We start from the raw sequence: 15,200 nt of genomic DNA, 5'->3' as shown, positions 1-15,200 counted from the left end.
GTTTTTTGAGTCTGCCAGGGATTTTGCGCCCCCTTGTGACTACTACGGTCATGGGATACACTGAGTTACTGGAGATTGAATTAATGCCCAACATTTTAAAATGCAATCATATCTTTAGGCTCAGCGAGCACTTAAATCAAACAGGTTAAAAAATCGACCAATATTAATCATTTAAAAACTGACTTTGACTGTGAATTCTGAATATCCTCAGATATCAGACATGTTTAGACATTTTATATCCACTGTACATTTTGATGTCTTTACGAACTTGTGTAGGAAAACAAGCTTAACCTGATCATTCAAATACATTCATAGAGCAACAGTGTCATCTAAAGGCTGGATGAGACTTTGTATTATGCAAAAGTTTTATACAACAAATATTTATAGACTTACTCCTATTAAAAAGAGATTTTTTTAATGTATTAAAAATATCTATATCTACCATCATGTATGGCATTTAAAAGCAGCATGTGCACAAATAATCTATTCTCTAGTTTTTTCAAATTAATGTGGGAAACACAAAATATACTGTATTATATCAAATAAGATTTATAATGTTTCTAATAGCCGCTATACATTCATATTGATTCATCAAAAGTTTTATGAAGAACATCCCAGCTCTAATGAGCACAACCAGCGTTTGCAATGCATGTTACTGTATATCATTTCAATTAGATTGTCTACAGTGCCTCAATGTCCCCTGTTTTTTTTTTTTATAAATTTTTTTATATTTCAACTGCTTTCTTCCAACTTTTTTCTCCTTATAGTGTCCAAATGTCATGTTGCTGTAGTCACAACTGTTTACATTGAATATTGTTAGTTTTGTTTGGCTTTTTAACCGCATAACAACTTCTGATGTTCCATTTGCCAAGTCACTTCCTGTGCAAAACTGAGATAACGCTTGTTCAAATAATAAATAAAGACAGTTGTTGACAACATTTGTCCATTTGTCATATTTGCAAATGCACTCCACATGTATTGGATATTCAATAAATTGTGATTTACATATCTTGTAGAATAAGTTAATTATAGTCCTGCACATAAGTATTGTAATCTGATACTTCGAATTGTTAGGCCATCACTATGTCTGGAGAAAATGTTTCCAGAAGTACTGTACCTAATATGATGGCCAAGGAATGTATTGCCAAATGATGCATACAGCTGCTAGCGCCTCCTGCTGTAGTTTCCGCTTATCCGCAACAGGTCCGACTCCAGATGAAACAGACTCAAGTGTACTGTATCAACCTGTTATATATGCTAATATATGTTACACTTTCAAAATAAGAGATAAATGTATCCAACAGATGGCGCTATTTTCTCATTTTTCCCTATACTTATTTTGATATTCAATACAGAGCGGCGACCAATTCTGAACATGTTCATAAGTAGTTTTTAATTTGAGGTCATTTTATTAGTGACTCCCAAAAGATTCTGCAAATTCGAATAACTTTTTCAATGAGAACAAACCGGATGGGATGGGAGAACGCAACAGCTTTATTTTTAAAAGGCAAAACCGGAAATGCCGCTTTTACTTTCTGTCCCTTAGGTGACTTAACGCTTGTTCCGCCCTCCCCTCCCTTCCCTTCCCTTCCCTTCCCTTCCCTTGAGCAGCTGTCAGCGTTCAACCGTGGCAGGTCAGGAGTACGCGTAAGGTGGTGGACATGTCCCTGGGGGTCCGCGGTGGGTGACCCGCTGCGTGTCCGTCCCATCCATCTCCAGAGGATGATCAGACCCCACGCTCACATCACTGCAAGACAACGCGATGCGGCTCAGGGTGCAACGAGGAGGCAACGGTCTCCTCTCTCCCCACCGCTCAAAGCATCTCCTCTCCCGGTTGACGTTTCCTCCGAGTAGTTTTTGGGAGTCTCGTTGACTACGACGCATACGACGTTTGGTCCATTTCTAGTCGCAAACTGGGAAGTGCACCATGATCTGATCTTTCAAGCGAAACAGGCGGTAATAGGAGTCACCTGGAAGGAAGCACATGATGGCCAACGACCTGCAAGTAAGGTTTTTTTTTTTTTTTTTGCATCTGCAGAAATCAGTTGATTGTTTGATATTGATGATGGAAATTGCACCTGGTTTATTTGTCTGCTGGGGATTTTTTAAATATTATTTTGGTAACATTTAATAGACTTGCACCACCGCTTGTAAAAATGTAGTCATTGTATACGTTTCAGAAAGTTTCATTTTGCGTCAATGGCTTCTTTATAAAAGTCCAAAACTGTAAATAATAATAAATGTTGGTGCCACTTGGTGCAGCATCAGTGAACTTTGGTTGGCCTCGTTATATGTATACTGTAGTCCTATTTAAACAGGTCTATAATCAAATACTTTTGAATTTAGTGTGAATTAATTCAGAGAAGGCAAACTTCTCACCCATTGGTGACTCTTTGGATTATATCATGCACATTGGTAGACTTGTGTGAGTCATCGGAAGGTGTTGTGGTGTCATATGGTGTGTCAGGTTGCGGGTCTCCTGGTGTCAGTCCAACCCAGGATGGTGTGGAGCCAAATGTCAGCACAGACGAGGCTGAATCCACAGCTATCACCTCGTTGTGTCCTCCACATTTGATTCTTGTCCACTGTTTGAATAGCGCATTCGTGTATTCCAGCTTCATCCTCGCGAATGATTCTTTTCCTTGTGAGGGGTTTGAATATTATTGTAATGTATGCAGATATAATAAGCAAGAGCAGCTAATGAGCATTGTCAAGCTTCCCTGCACTGCAATGACGGCTCTTCTGCCCACTCTAATGTATTCAGTGATACCCGTCATGGTGATTGCAGAGCAGTGAGTGGTAACGGATAAAGACGCTCCAATTGAGGTTGCTCGAACCCTCTCTCGCGTTAGGCCTCGTTCAGTGGGAGGCCTCGTTTGACCTCTATGACCTTGAGCTAAAACATAACTGTGTCATTTTATTAGATTTTCTTTGGGGTCAGTAGAGGCTACTCAATAACTTTTTTTTTTTTTTTTTATCCTCACAGAGCGGATGCGATAGAAGCGCCGCAAAACAAATTTCTGTTCGTTTTTTTGTTTATCTTTTTGGCCCGCCTCTTTCAGATGACTTGAGGGGTCTAAATCAAACACGGTGGTAAGGACACGAGCACTGCGCTGAGCTGATAATGTAACATTCGTTACGGGGAAGCTATGCAGTCTGCTGCCTCGCTCATGAATTGTTTATTTCTTTTGGGGTTTAAAGTGTAAGAGCATGAGAGAGGAGCTCCTGCTCCTGCCACCGCCGCCGCCGCTTGTTTCCTGGGTGGAGAGGAGCAGCCAAATTACTTTTGTATTGATCATCGGGCAGAATGAAGGCGGCTTCTTCCATTTTCTTTAATGGCCTCGGAAGACTTTGGAGAGGGCTCCTCATCGAACTCAGCTGATTGTCTCCCACGTGTTATGACGCTCGCGTCGACGTCTCTACTTCTGCCATGAGAAGATAAAGAGGCTGAGGGGTTGAGTGTGTCTCCTAGGCGGGGTCGCAGTTTTCCAAAACATCCATCTCATTCTGTCCATTGGATTCGTTGTTCATTGTTCATTGGCTTCTCCTACTTAAGTTACCTTCAAAATATTTGGACCCGTGGGAAATCATGTAGATTCAAATCAATCATTTCAGACATGGGATAACTGTGGAAAATCCATCAGTTCTGTTTTGGAACAAACAGCAAGAATTGTAGAAACAAACTTGAGGTCCTCCTTCACAGTAAATAGTCATTTTGACATGTCTGTGTGTGCAGTTTACACGCTGTGAGGTGAGTCAAAGTTCCACTTTAGGGGAAAAAAAAAAAAAGAATTTCAAGCCAAGATCCAGAACATAACAATACCAAAACGACAAATATTTCTAAGACCAACTTTAATTATCGTTGATTTTCACAATAACCTGACTAAGACGAATAAAACATAACAAAGTTTATATTCAATTATTCAATGGAAATAGCAAAACTACTGTCATGGAGCGAGGTCTTAAAAAGTATCTAGGTCAGAGTCTGGCTCTAGATGACCTCTGTGTTGGCCAATTATAGCCTGTAAGATGTGTCTTGACCTCTTCAGAACGTCAAAGCGAGTTTTGAGAGAAGCCCAAGGATGTGTGACCTGGTTGTGGTTCCACCTGATGCATTTGAGATGAGTTCTCCCGCCACTGTATTGCTAGTCTGTTTGTTGCGCTACAATAGCGGTGTCGGGTTTAAGATGAGTACAGACCCGAGGCTGAATCCGTAACAGTTGCCCTGCCTGTCCTGCCGAGAGAGAGAGAGAACATTTCGCCAGGGTCGGATAGTAGCCTTTGAAAGTGTAATCGAAAACGCCGCCATTGTTGTCGTGTACGTTGTTTTTTTTTTGCGGACAGTGGCACCAATCAGAAGTAGCCTGGCGCTATTGTGACTTTTTTTTTTTTTTGATCCACCAACAAACAATGCATAGGAAACTTTGAGAGTGGTAACCGAAGGAGGATAAATGGCATTCTATGAATAGGATACAGTGTCCGTCCGCAAAGGGAAAGTCCAGACAGGAGGAAGTTTGACAGGGTTGTGGTTGCATGGACTCACTTAATATCTCTTTGGCTACATTGTGATTTATTCTGACTCTGAGAGGGTTTTTTTTTGGTTTTTTTACTTTATAATAGCTTGAGAAGATAAGAAAACAAATTTCAGTTGTACACATAGTATTAAATGGGTTTAGAGGAAATTTCAGACTAAATCATTTAATAACAATAAAATTAATTATTTAAAAAAAGCGATTAAATAAAAATAAATGTATCAATAATTCAATCATATTAATGTTGTTCTTTTCCATCTGCTAGTGTATGTATATATTTTAACATAAGCGTAATATGACTAAAAACTGCTGACATATGCGTGTGTGTTTTGTGTTTAGCTCTTCACATCTGCTGCTACTACGCTCGTAGACGGAATCAGTTAAGAGGGATAATCGTTTACATTATAAAATGGGCTTCTTATCCCCCTGGACTCCGTGCCAATCATCATTTTTTAATCTGCTTGGCATGTCCATTAGTATCATGTCTGCATTAGCAGCATGTACGTATATCCGCAGCCCATATTGTTATTAAAAATTCCCAATTTCAACATTCCGCACTTGCTGACACACCACAACTGACTGACTTGATTTAATCAGCAATCAGCGGCTCCTTTTCCTCCTGATATTCAAATGCGATGTTGTATTTCTGTCGCAAAAAATAATCACAAAACAATTACCAGTGAAAGGAAAACAATATGCCACAAAATAAACACATGAAGTATATGTCCTGCAACAATTTTCCCAGAGAGGAATTTTTTAGCGGCCTTATTCAGCCCTAAACAGAGGAACTTTTTGTTGCAGCTAAGTTCACAATGGACAAAGCCGGGAGCACAAACATAAGCATTTACTGAAGTCTTTTGAGAAGATCGACTTCTGTACAAAGATGCCATTCAGTTTTCTGTGAGCCTCCCCAGCTGTGGAGTGTAGCACACACATCCGCACACGCAACATATACTCGGACACAATTTGGCACCTGGCGTTCCTTGTTATCATTTTCCAAATGCATTTGACGTTATATAGCGTATGTATCCCCGACATGTTGCACAAATTCCAAACATCAAGAGGAGATTGAGCAGCAACGTTTCCTCCGCAATATGAGGGATTTTCGAGATTATCAGGTTACACACATCCAGTCCAAGGTCCATTCTGTAAGCCGTTAGCACATTCACGGCAGAGCAGAGTGCAAATTATAATTCCAGTCTGCTGAATGTTATTGCTCTACATTCAACAATTGTTTTGTGTATTGACTTTTCTCACGCCAGATTTAGCAAGGGTGACTTTGTTTTAGGGGGGAAAAACATGTCTCTGTGGTGACCCCATGAAGGCATAAGATAAAATGGGATTTTGTTCCCATCCAGTCAAGATGGTACAATCCAATGTCACCTCATTGGAACGTAAGGGGAGCATCAGCTCAAAGACACGTGTCGTATCAAAGTCGCAAAGGGATGCTTCTTTTCATTACTTATATTAAAGGTTGCTCTGTCGTGCGCTGGGGGTCACGGGAACAAAATGTCCACGCAAGCGAGAATAACCGACACGCAAAAATATCTCCTAAAGATACGGCTACTGCTAAGGAGGAAAGAAGCTTTAGGAATACAGCTGCTTCCGTCTTTATTCCGGGATGTGAGTATTTTCTTTTGTAATCTTCTGTGACCCAATATCAGAATATCTGATCAAGCTCCTCGACATGTTCTCTACTGAGGACGAGGCGTATTGTGGAAAGAAACCAAAAGTTTATTACGTGACCTGGCACCTGGGGGTGCTCAATCGTTTCTTTTTTTTTTTTTTTTTTTTTGTAAAACTATTGACGTCTACAACAAAAAGTGCCGAAATGTCAAGTCCTTTCTAGTTAAAGGTCAGTGGAAAGGTTTTGCCCTTTTTACCCTTGGTGGGGTTTCTCACTTCTGCTCATTCAATGTGACTGATGAAATTGTCTATTCTGCGCATATCGCACTGGTGAATGAAAAATCGACCCCATGCAGCTTTTTTTTTTTTTCTTGTTTATATTTTTAGAAATGCAGATGCTGGGAACAATTGGTTTAATTTGACCACCATTTTATTTAACAATGCTTGCCTCTCTGCTTTGGGTAGCAACAGGAAGCTGAGTGGCTGTGAGCTCTCCCACTTGCACAACCACCAGCCTTGTGTGTGTGTGTATGCATGACGCTTCCATGAACAGAACAGGAAGCCGCCAGCTCGACACTGTGCTCTCTCTCTCTCTCTCCACCCCGTTCACTTGTTTTGGCCTTGAACAGTGTATAAATCCATTCTGGGTTTTATTGAGGAGGCGCATATCGGTTGAGTGGCGGGTACTGAAGTCTGCCGAGGGGAGGGGGGAGTAAAGCCAGAGGCCAAACATGGCTAGTGAGGATGCAATAGAGGATTCTATGAGGGATCAACCTGCGGATGACCTCGAACACACTGAGCTGAGTGACGGCGATCAGTCGGTAGGCAATTTTTCAGCTCAGCTCAACATGGCCGACTTGTTGGTCGGGTCGCCAGTATTTAACATGGCCCTTCTCTTTTCTGCTGCTTCCTCATTCACGTTTTGGAAAATCTGAATCACTCTTCTGCCAGCTCGCAGATAGATATTTAGGCTCTTCTGTGGAAGTCCTCGTCCACTTGGGTGTTTTTTGTGGAAAAACTCTGGAGATTAAGTTGAATTGTGATCAACGTGGGTGCGTCACTGTAGAAATTCGCCCTTCCTGTCTTTCATGATGTGTCACCACGCTCGGACAAAAACTTCACACAAGTCAGATTTGAATCTTAACTTCACAAATGTGAGGCACTCTTGCTTGATCATGTGAATTGTGCAGCTCTTGAGCCGTCCGTCCAGAAGCAGATGAGACCTTGATTAAAATCGGTATTCCTGCCGTAATCATGTTAGGGTTGATCATCGGAGCGCTGATGTTGGCTCAGCTGTTTACGCACTTAAAGTAAATGGGCTCCATTTAGGTAGCATTCTTCTACCTGCAGAGGAGCTTTTAACAACGTTGCCACATAATACCTCACCCTCATTAACAAAGTAGCCAAAAGCTACTCTTACTTTAGAAAAATGGATTAACATGATGTTCTTATTCTTATTATATTCCTGTATTTATGATTATTTATTTGGATTTATATTTGCACATTACATCAACACGACCAAACTTCAAAAAATGGATAGAATTGTTTTTGTTTATATTCTTTGTATGAGGCGGACACGAATGACATCATTTGCGATCTAAACTGATAAGTGTGGACTTTTCTTTTTCTCCCAATTCCAGACTGATCCAGGCGGGCTGTCGGTTCTACAGCAACTCGGCTTGGACCAGAACGCCGACCTCTCGGACTCCGGCGTGCAACAGCGCCTGGATGAGTACCGCGAGAGGATCCGCCGGGAAATCCGCAAGGAGCTCAAGATCAAGGAGGGAGCGGAGAATTTACGACGAGCCACCACTGACAAGAGAAATGCCCAACAGGTGGACTCGCAGCTACGTAGTTCCAAACGAAAAGTGGAGAATCTCCAAGGTCAGCTGCAGGAGCTTGATGCACTCATTGTGGTCAAGGGACACAACGAGAACCAAGGTGCACTTCCTGAAGACCATTCTTTAATTGGTATCACATCATTCACCACTTTGTCGAACAACAAGCATTAACCAAGGCTAACATTAGCCAATGCTTATTAATAAACCAGCTTGTCGGTTTTACAACCTCGTGTCTTGAAATAAACATGAAACACTTTAATATGCAGCATAATGTGCTGTACGAGCAGCAATGTCAGCACATACATCAGTGCCAAATGAAGAGTAGTCTAGCTTGGTCCACTAAACAGGCACATATATTTTAAGTTGGAAATTATTTCATTGCACACCATTCACAAAAAAAAGGTCACCAAAAGTAGTTTAAAAAAGTAATGATGTTCATTTTGCCATCTAGTGAGCATTTCATTCTTCTGCCTGTCACTATAATATGTCACTGTCCTAGATACACTGGCAGAGCCATTTGGGGGGAGCCATGGGGGGCCAAGGAAGTGCACAAAAAAATCTTTAGAAAGCTGTTAGAGATTCAGAATATGTTCCCTTTGAAAATGTGAGGGGAAATTGGGGGGAAAAAAAATCCAGTCAAAATTGGAAAATACTCAAAAGTCAATTATGTGGCCTGGCACAAACATATTTCAGGGGGGGGGGGCAGTGCCCCATAACCCCCCCGCCCCTAGCTCCGCCAGTGCATATATATAGAGAGAAGATACAACTTTTTGTCGCAAAAAAATCATTTTTAGATCATTAAGTGATGTCCTTAACCTGGGACAGATGCTGCTACGTCGCCAGGCTCAATCAGTCGACCGTCCGCCAACCAACACCGCATTGCTGCGTTGGAGCGCCAGCTAAACATTGAGCTGAAGGTCAAACAGGGTGCCGAAAACATGATTCCCATTTATGCCAATGGAGCTACCAAGGTACTCATCAAATTGACTCTTCCTCTTCTCTGCATGATGTATTCTTATGGTGCTTTCCCCATTCTGCTTTTTTGTAGGACAAAAAACTTCTTCAGACGGCTCAGCAGATGCTACAGGACAGCAAGACAAAAATCGACATCATCCGCATGCAGATCCGAAAGGCCATGCAGGCCACGGAGCAATCTGAGGACGGCCAATGTACGTCCCTATCTATTTTCACCCTCGCTCATCTTTCTGGTCGCCTTTTAACGCTCGCCCACCTGTCACACTGCATATTTCATGATCCAGGCAGTAATGGATCAATTCTGGCTTCAGAACCTCACGGTGCCCCGGTCAAACACACTCAGACACACGCATTGATGTACACATTGTCCATTACAGCCCTCGAGCTCCTGGTTTGAGTCTTATTGATGTTCCTCCATCCCCTTGATGTTGGCCATCAACTAAGAGCTAGGCCCTCTTTTAGCAAGAGCTTAGAAAGGTTGGCTCGGGACGGAAGTACGAAAGGATTGTACGGTATGTTGAAGTCCACTTTTTTGTGCTAGGTAAACCGGACTTGTGTGGGGTGGAGTTGCGCGTGGAGGAGCTGTGGCATCATTACCGCGTGGAGCACGCAATGGCGGAGGGAGCCAAGAACATGCTGCGATTGCTTGGTGCAGGGAAGGTCCAAGATAAAAAGGCCATGGCTGAGGTCAGAGTTGAGTGACCAAACAACACTTTTCGTACTTTAGCAGTAAAACATTGCTCTGTATGACTGACCACAGGCACAGTGTGGTCTGAGTGAGTCATCCCAGCGTCTGGACCTGCTCAGGTGCTCTCTGGAGCAGCGGCTACTGGAGCTCCCAGAGGACCACCCCAAAGCCTGTCTGATCAAGGAAGAACTGGCCTTGGCTTCCTCGTCAGCTTTCAGCATCCGCCAAAGCACACCCTATGTTCACAACCAGTACAGCACCCTGAGTAAACCATCACCTCTCACAGGTGGCTACCTAAAATAACAAAATTGAAAAATTATTTCAAATATTATTTAAATAGTGAAATGTTTTGTTTTTTTAAATAAATAAAAAAAATACATGGAAAATATTTTACATATTACATAGACTAAAATCAAGACTTGACATCTTCTTTCCCTGTGCAGGAACTCTTCAAGTTCATCTTCTGGGCTGTGTAGGACTGCCAGAGGTTGTCCCAGGCAGAAGCAGAGGGACTCCTGTGGTTCTTCCCGCTTACTCTCCAGCAGATGGACGCTCCTCCTTTAAACTAAGTGGCCTCTATAGCCGCAGCACCAGTAGCATGAGCCTGAAGATCCCCGGCAAGAATGATGAGCTGTCTAGTATGTATTTCAATATATGTGGAAGAAATTTCAATTTCCTTTGGGTGACTGAAACAATGCCTGTGTTTGTGTGCATATTAAAGTGGAAGTGAGTGCAGTGCTGAAGCTGGAGAACACAGTTGTGGGTCAGACGGCTTGGAAAACATTTGGAGATCAGACGTGGGACCAAAGCTTTACCGTGGAGCTGGAGAGGGTGAGAATGGATTGTCCCAATTAGTCTGTATGTGGATGTCTGCACAAAGTGGCTTAAATGCATTTCAGCCTGTATCATATACAAATGTGTTTTCTTTTGCATTAGTCCAGGGAGTTGGAGATAGCTGTGTACTGGAGAGATTACCGCTCCTTGTGCGCTCTCAAGTACCTGAAGCTGGAGGAGTTTTTGGATAATCAAAGACATCGAGTAAAGCTAGCTCTGGAACCTCAGGGGCTGCTGCTGGCAGAGGTAGCCAAAAAAAAAGTCTTATCTCAAAAAGTAGCAATTTTGTGAAAGTGATGAAAACCCCAATTGAAATTCATTTATCTTTTTTTTTTTTTCCAGGTCACCTTTTTCAACCCAATAATAGAGAGAGGCCGAAGACTCCAGAGACAAAAGAATGTCTTTTCCAAACAGCACGGTATGCCTCAGAACTCCCAAACATTGTATGTTTCTTTCAAAATGGGAAGTGATCCACATAAGAATGTGCAAGATGGCCTTGATGCATTTCCAAGCAACATAATAGAGCCCATGATTGCTGGCTCGCTATAGGTCCTCGGGAGCGCTGCCAATAAAACTTGTTGGTTGGCCACCAAGTAACAATTGAAATGTTAAACAGTACCTCAGCAAAGTCAGCAAACATCAAAAGGTTGGAAAATGATTTTGTAATTGACATTGTTTGTCTCAGGTAAGGCATTCCTGCGTGCCCGCCAGATGAACGTGGACATCAGCACATGGGTTCGCCTGCTGCGGAATGCCATCCCGAGCGGAAGCAATTCACCCGCGTACACACCTGGCTTTTCAAGCAACACACACACCTCCGGGTAAGAACAGTCAAATGGGATTCGAATGGAATAGAAAAGGTCTCAATGATTTGCCGTTGTTTTGTTTGCAGAGAAATATCCGTTGAAAAGCTAAGTCTGGACACAGAATCTCCCCTCAAAGCTGAGATCAGTGCGGTGAGTGAGTACGGGTCAAAGTGACCCCGTCTTAACACCATCATGTTGCACTTCTCCTCTCTTGGATGTGAAACGTTTGGCTCTGAAGCTGAGCGGCAGTCACAGAATGGAAAGTTGTGAATAATTGGAGAAAGACCAAAGCGAGACAGTTTTAATGGATCCTAATAGGATAGAAAGGGAGCTTTCATTTGCGACAAATGCTATCAAGTAGTGGTCATGTCGGAAAGAAAATATGACAGTAGTGCAGACGTACGATGAGAGCAAAAAAAGAATTTTGCAGGTTGCAGTTTCAGAATTGATTCAGTCATTAACTCTCCACAAATGTATTGTACATTTTCCGAGCACAAACAGTAATTAAAGACAAAAACGGGTCACGGATTTAGATGAGCGCAGTTAGAGCGAGAAAAGGCTTGTGGCAGATGGCATGTTCGGCATGGATTGGAGCATTAAGGGATTAATTAGTTTTTTTTTTTTTTAGAGAACTAATTAGCATTGAGGGAGCGAGGGGGGGATGACAGGGAAATAAATAGTTTTTTTTATCTTAATATTTGTAATATTAAGAATATTTTATTATTATTTTATTTTTTTATTACTCACGTATTTGTATTGTGCTCCAGTTGTCTCATCCTCGCTTCACTTTGCCGCAGCAGACGGCCGTCATGGAGTCCCCTTCCACGCCGGATGTTCCTGTTCCCGACCCCCCGACCAGATCACAGTCTCGAGACTCTTTGCGCAGGTGCCAAAATAAACACATACTCTTGTGTCTGCATCCTGTTGCAATCTGGCCAACGCAGCATGACGGCACACAATATGTTTTGGGCTTGAGGCTTTTCTTTCATTTCTTTTTTTACTGTATGCATTGAAGTAAGAGCGAAAATGCAAATAATCCGTGTCATCTCTCTTTCAGAGCAAGTCGAGGCCCCGCTTGCTTGCAGGATTTTAAGCTGATAGCCGTGCTGGGCAGGGGGCACTTTGGCAAGGTATTAACGTGCCGTTTTTTTATTTCATTTCATGATGGTCACCCTTGATCAGTCTTAATTTTTTTGGCTGCATATTTATGATAGTAGTCGAAAACAAATAGAATATTAGGATTAGATCATGCTGCCTCTCTGTGGTGAAATCTATAAAATCACCCGAGAGCAAATCTAAATTGATTGGCCGTTTTACCCTCCAAATCATAATAATTGCATACTAGCTCGTAACTGTTTTATTATTATTTTTTTTAAATTCTATAAAGCAAGTCTTTGGTGGATTCTCCAGGTGTTGCTGTCGGAATCCAAGCGAACAGGAGACCTGTACGCCATCAAAGCTCTGAAAAAAGGAGACATAGTCACACGGGATGAAGTGGAAAGGTAAACGAGCCAACGCGCATGGTTCATCGGATAACCATCCCCTGTGCTGTAACGCAATAACCGTCACGTGTCACTCTCATCTCTCCCTCTCGTATTTATGCTCAGTCTGATGTGCGAGAAGCGCATCTTTGAAACCGTCAACAGCTCCCACCATCCGTTCCTGGTCAACCTGTTTGCGTGTTTCCAGACGCCAGAACACGTGTGTTTCGTCATGGAGTACACGGCAGGAGGGGACCTCATGATGCACATCCACGCGGATGTCTTTTCAGAGCCACGTGCTGTGTGAGTTCTTGTCTGTCATTCAGGTTCTCGTTTGATAAGAAAGGGGAAATTGAAATCTGTTTTTGGGCTATGCGCAGGTTCTACTCCGCTTGTGTGGTCTTGGGTCTCCAATTTCTTCATGACCACAAAATTGTTTATCGGTAAGTCTTGAACTTCATAAAATATTGCCGTGTGTTTTTGTTTGAAATTAATTTATTCATTTTATGTGTTTTTTTCTTCTCAGAGATCTGAAATTGGACAACCTGCTGCTTGATATCGATGGTTACGTAAAAATAGCCGACTTTGGGCTTTGTAAAGAAGGTTAGCATTGTCACTTTTAGCATCCAGCCCTTAAAGTACATCAAGTCTACATTGTGTATTTATTTTTTTTACTCGCACAAAGGCATGGGATATGGGGACAGGACCAGCACATTTTGTGGGACGCCCGAGTTTTTGGCCCCAGAAGTACTGACAGACACTTCGTATACTCGAGCAGTCGACTGGTGGGGCCTCGGGGTGCTCGTCTATGAGATGTTGGTCGGAGAGGTGAGTCGCTCCGATCATTTCCAAAAACTTCCTAAGCAGCAACGAGACACACATCAGTGAACTGAGAATGAGTTCTTCCAATTTTTTTTTCAGTCTCCATTCCCAGGTGATGATGAAGAGGAGGTTTTTGACAGCATAGTGAATGATGAAGTACGCTACCCGCGTTTTCTCTCCACCGAGGCCATTGGTATTATGAGACGGGTGAGATTGGAACTTCTGCTGACATTCTTATTTTTACTTACAGTATGTCAGATAGGCCACATGCTCATAATCACATTGTTGTTCACGAGAAGCATTTCTGAACGGTGTTTTTTTTTTTTTTTTTAATTGGTTGCTGTGTGCTCTGTTGTAAGCTACTAAGAAGGAATCCGGAAAGGCGGCTTGGCTCTGGAGAAAAAGATGCTGAGGAGGTCAAAAAACAGCCTTTCTTCAGAGTGAGTTTGAATTCCATTTTTTTTTTTTTTTTTTCCATATACATTTTTATATACACTGACATTCTTTTGATTTAGGATACGGACTGGGACGCCCTCCTTCATCGGAAAGTCTCGCCTCCTTTCATCCCGTCCATCGCAGGAAAAGAAGACGTCAGCAACTTTGATGTGGAGTTTACAGCCGAGGCGCCGACCCTCACGCCGCCCCGCGAGCGACGCACCCTCTCCCGAAAGGAACAAGACTATTTTAAGGATTTTGACTATGTGTCTGACCTCTGCTAGGGTCTAGTTGAAGAATGGACGGCCACTGCCAATCTCGAAATCTGAGGAAATGAGGATGGGATGGCTTTCTGCGGGAACGAACAGCTGGCTCGGATCATCAGTGCATCGGCCATTTTGTGATCACGTGTCTCGCACATCTGCAGGGTCACTGACCTGCTGACCTTTTAGACAATCTGGAGGTTTTTTTTTTTTTAGAGGAAATTGAGATGACAACTGATGATAATCCAGATTATGTAGCAACCGAGTTGACTGGTCGTGCTGTGTGGAATCAATATTGAATCGGCATCATTGTCAACGGAATGCTCAACGAGCCAGAAAGTATCAATTGGAAGCTGATTAATGTCAGGGTAAATTTTTTTGTCTCTTGTTTTGTCTGCTGTGCACTGCTGCTAGGTGTCCTTCTGACCCAGGCTCAGTTATAAATGAATGTACGACGTACCATGCGCAACTTCAAAATGAACACTTGAGGGCGCCAAAGAAAAAATGCTTACTGTCAAAGTCAATTTCTGTTGATTGCCTCGAAGACAACACGTGATGCTCTTTCATAAAAGACGGCACATTTGTAATAATATGGAATGCTCTCGTATTGTTTTAGTTTACATAACATGTTAGTGTTTGGCCAACATGTTTTTGTTTTGAACACAATGTCGACTTTGATAATAGCTTCTGACCGAATGGCTGGGGGAAAAAAAATCTCCAGAAAGGTGTTTTGATGTCCTTCGACTATTCCAAAATGTATTCCTGAAGGTGGTGGTTCGGCCAACTGAAACTCAAAAGTTCCGTCACCGCAGCTTCATTTTCTGAATCACTTGAGCCCCAATGCAACTGGATTGAGAAATGATTCAATAAAAATGCTACAAATGTTTTTTAAAGTTT

General features: G+C 42.4%; 1 protein-coding gene across 6 annotated transcripts; it reads left to right on the top strand.

The window, feature by feature from the left end:
* Positions 1-1,588: 1,588 nt before the first annotated feature.
* On the top strand, positions 1,589-15,196 carry pkn1b (protein kinase N1b). Of its 6 annotated transcripts, none has more exons than XM_085934353.1 (22): positions 1,589-2,005; positions 7,799-8,099; positions 8,825-8,970; positions 9,048-9,168; positions 9,516-9,661; positions 9,735-9,948; positions 10,106-10,300; positions 10,384-10,493; positions 10,599-10,742; positions 10,839-10,914; positions 11,182-11,317; positions 11,389-11,452; positions 12,070-12,188; positions 12,360-12,432; positions 12,713-12,804; positions 12,910-13,086; positions 13,164-13,226; positions 13,310-13,386; positions 13,469-13,611; positions 13,705-13,812; positions 13,965-14,045; positions 14,121-15,196. In XM_085934353.1, exons 1-22 carry the CDS (start codon positions 1,985-1,987, stop codon positions 14,322-14,324), a joined length of 2,811 nt encoding a protein of 936 aa, XP_085790479.1. In that variant the 5' UTR covers positions 1,589-1,984; the 3' UTR covers positions 14,325-15,196. The 6 variants fall into 6 exon arrangements, with proteins under 6 accessions (XP_085790479.1, XP_085790477.1, XP_085790476.1 ...); XM_085934351.1 differs by lacking the exon at positions 1,589-2,005 and adding an exon at positions 6,032-6,155 and having other exon boundaries at positions 12,103-12,188; XM_085934350.1 differs by lacking the exon at positions 1,589-2,005 and adding an exon at positions 6,032-6,155 and having other exon boundaries at positions 12,100-12,188.
* The last annotated feature ends 4 nt before the right edge of the window (positions 15,197-15,200 follow it).

This window comes from Syngnathus leptorhynchus, chromosome 16 (genome assembly GCF_054491065.1).
Source record: "Syngnathus leptorhynchus isolate UIUO chromosome 16, UIUO_Slep, whole genome shotgun sequence".
Lineage (NCBI taxonomy): Eukaryota > Metazoa > Chordata > Actinopteri > Syngnathiformes > Syngnathidae > Syngnathus > Syngnathus leptorhynchus.
Note: the sequence above shows the minus strand (reverse complement) of the source record. Positions and strands in the feature narration are given on the sequence as shown.

Excerpts from the sequence above, each read along its gene's own strand:
- pkn1b (XM_085934348.1), top strand. The coding sequence starts at position 6,042 with ATGTCCACGCAAGCGAGAATAACCGACACGCAAAAATATCTCCTAAAG. Across the intron at positions 10,915-11,181 it reads TGTCTTTTCCAAACAGCACG|GTAAGGCATTCCTGCGTGCC; the intron begins GTATGCCTCAGA and ends TGTTTGTCTCAG. Across the intron at positions 14,046-14,120 it reads AAAAACAGCCTTTCTTCAGA|GATACGGACTGGGACGCCCT; the intron begins GTGAGTTTGAAT and ends CTTTTGATTTAG.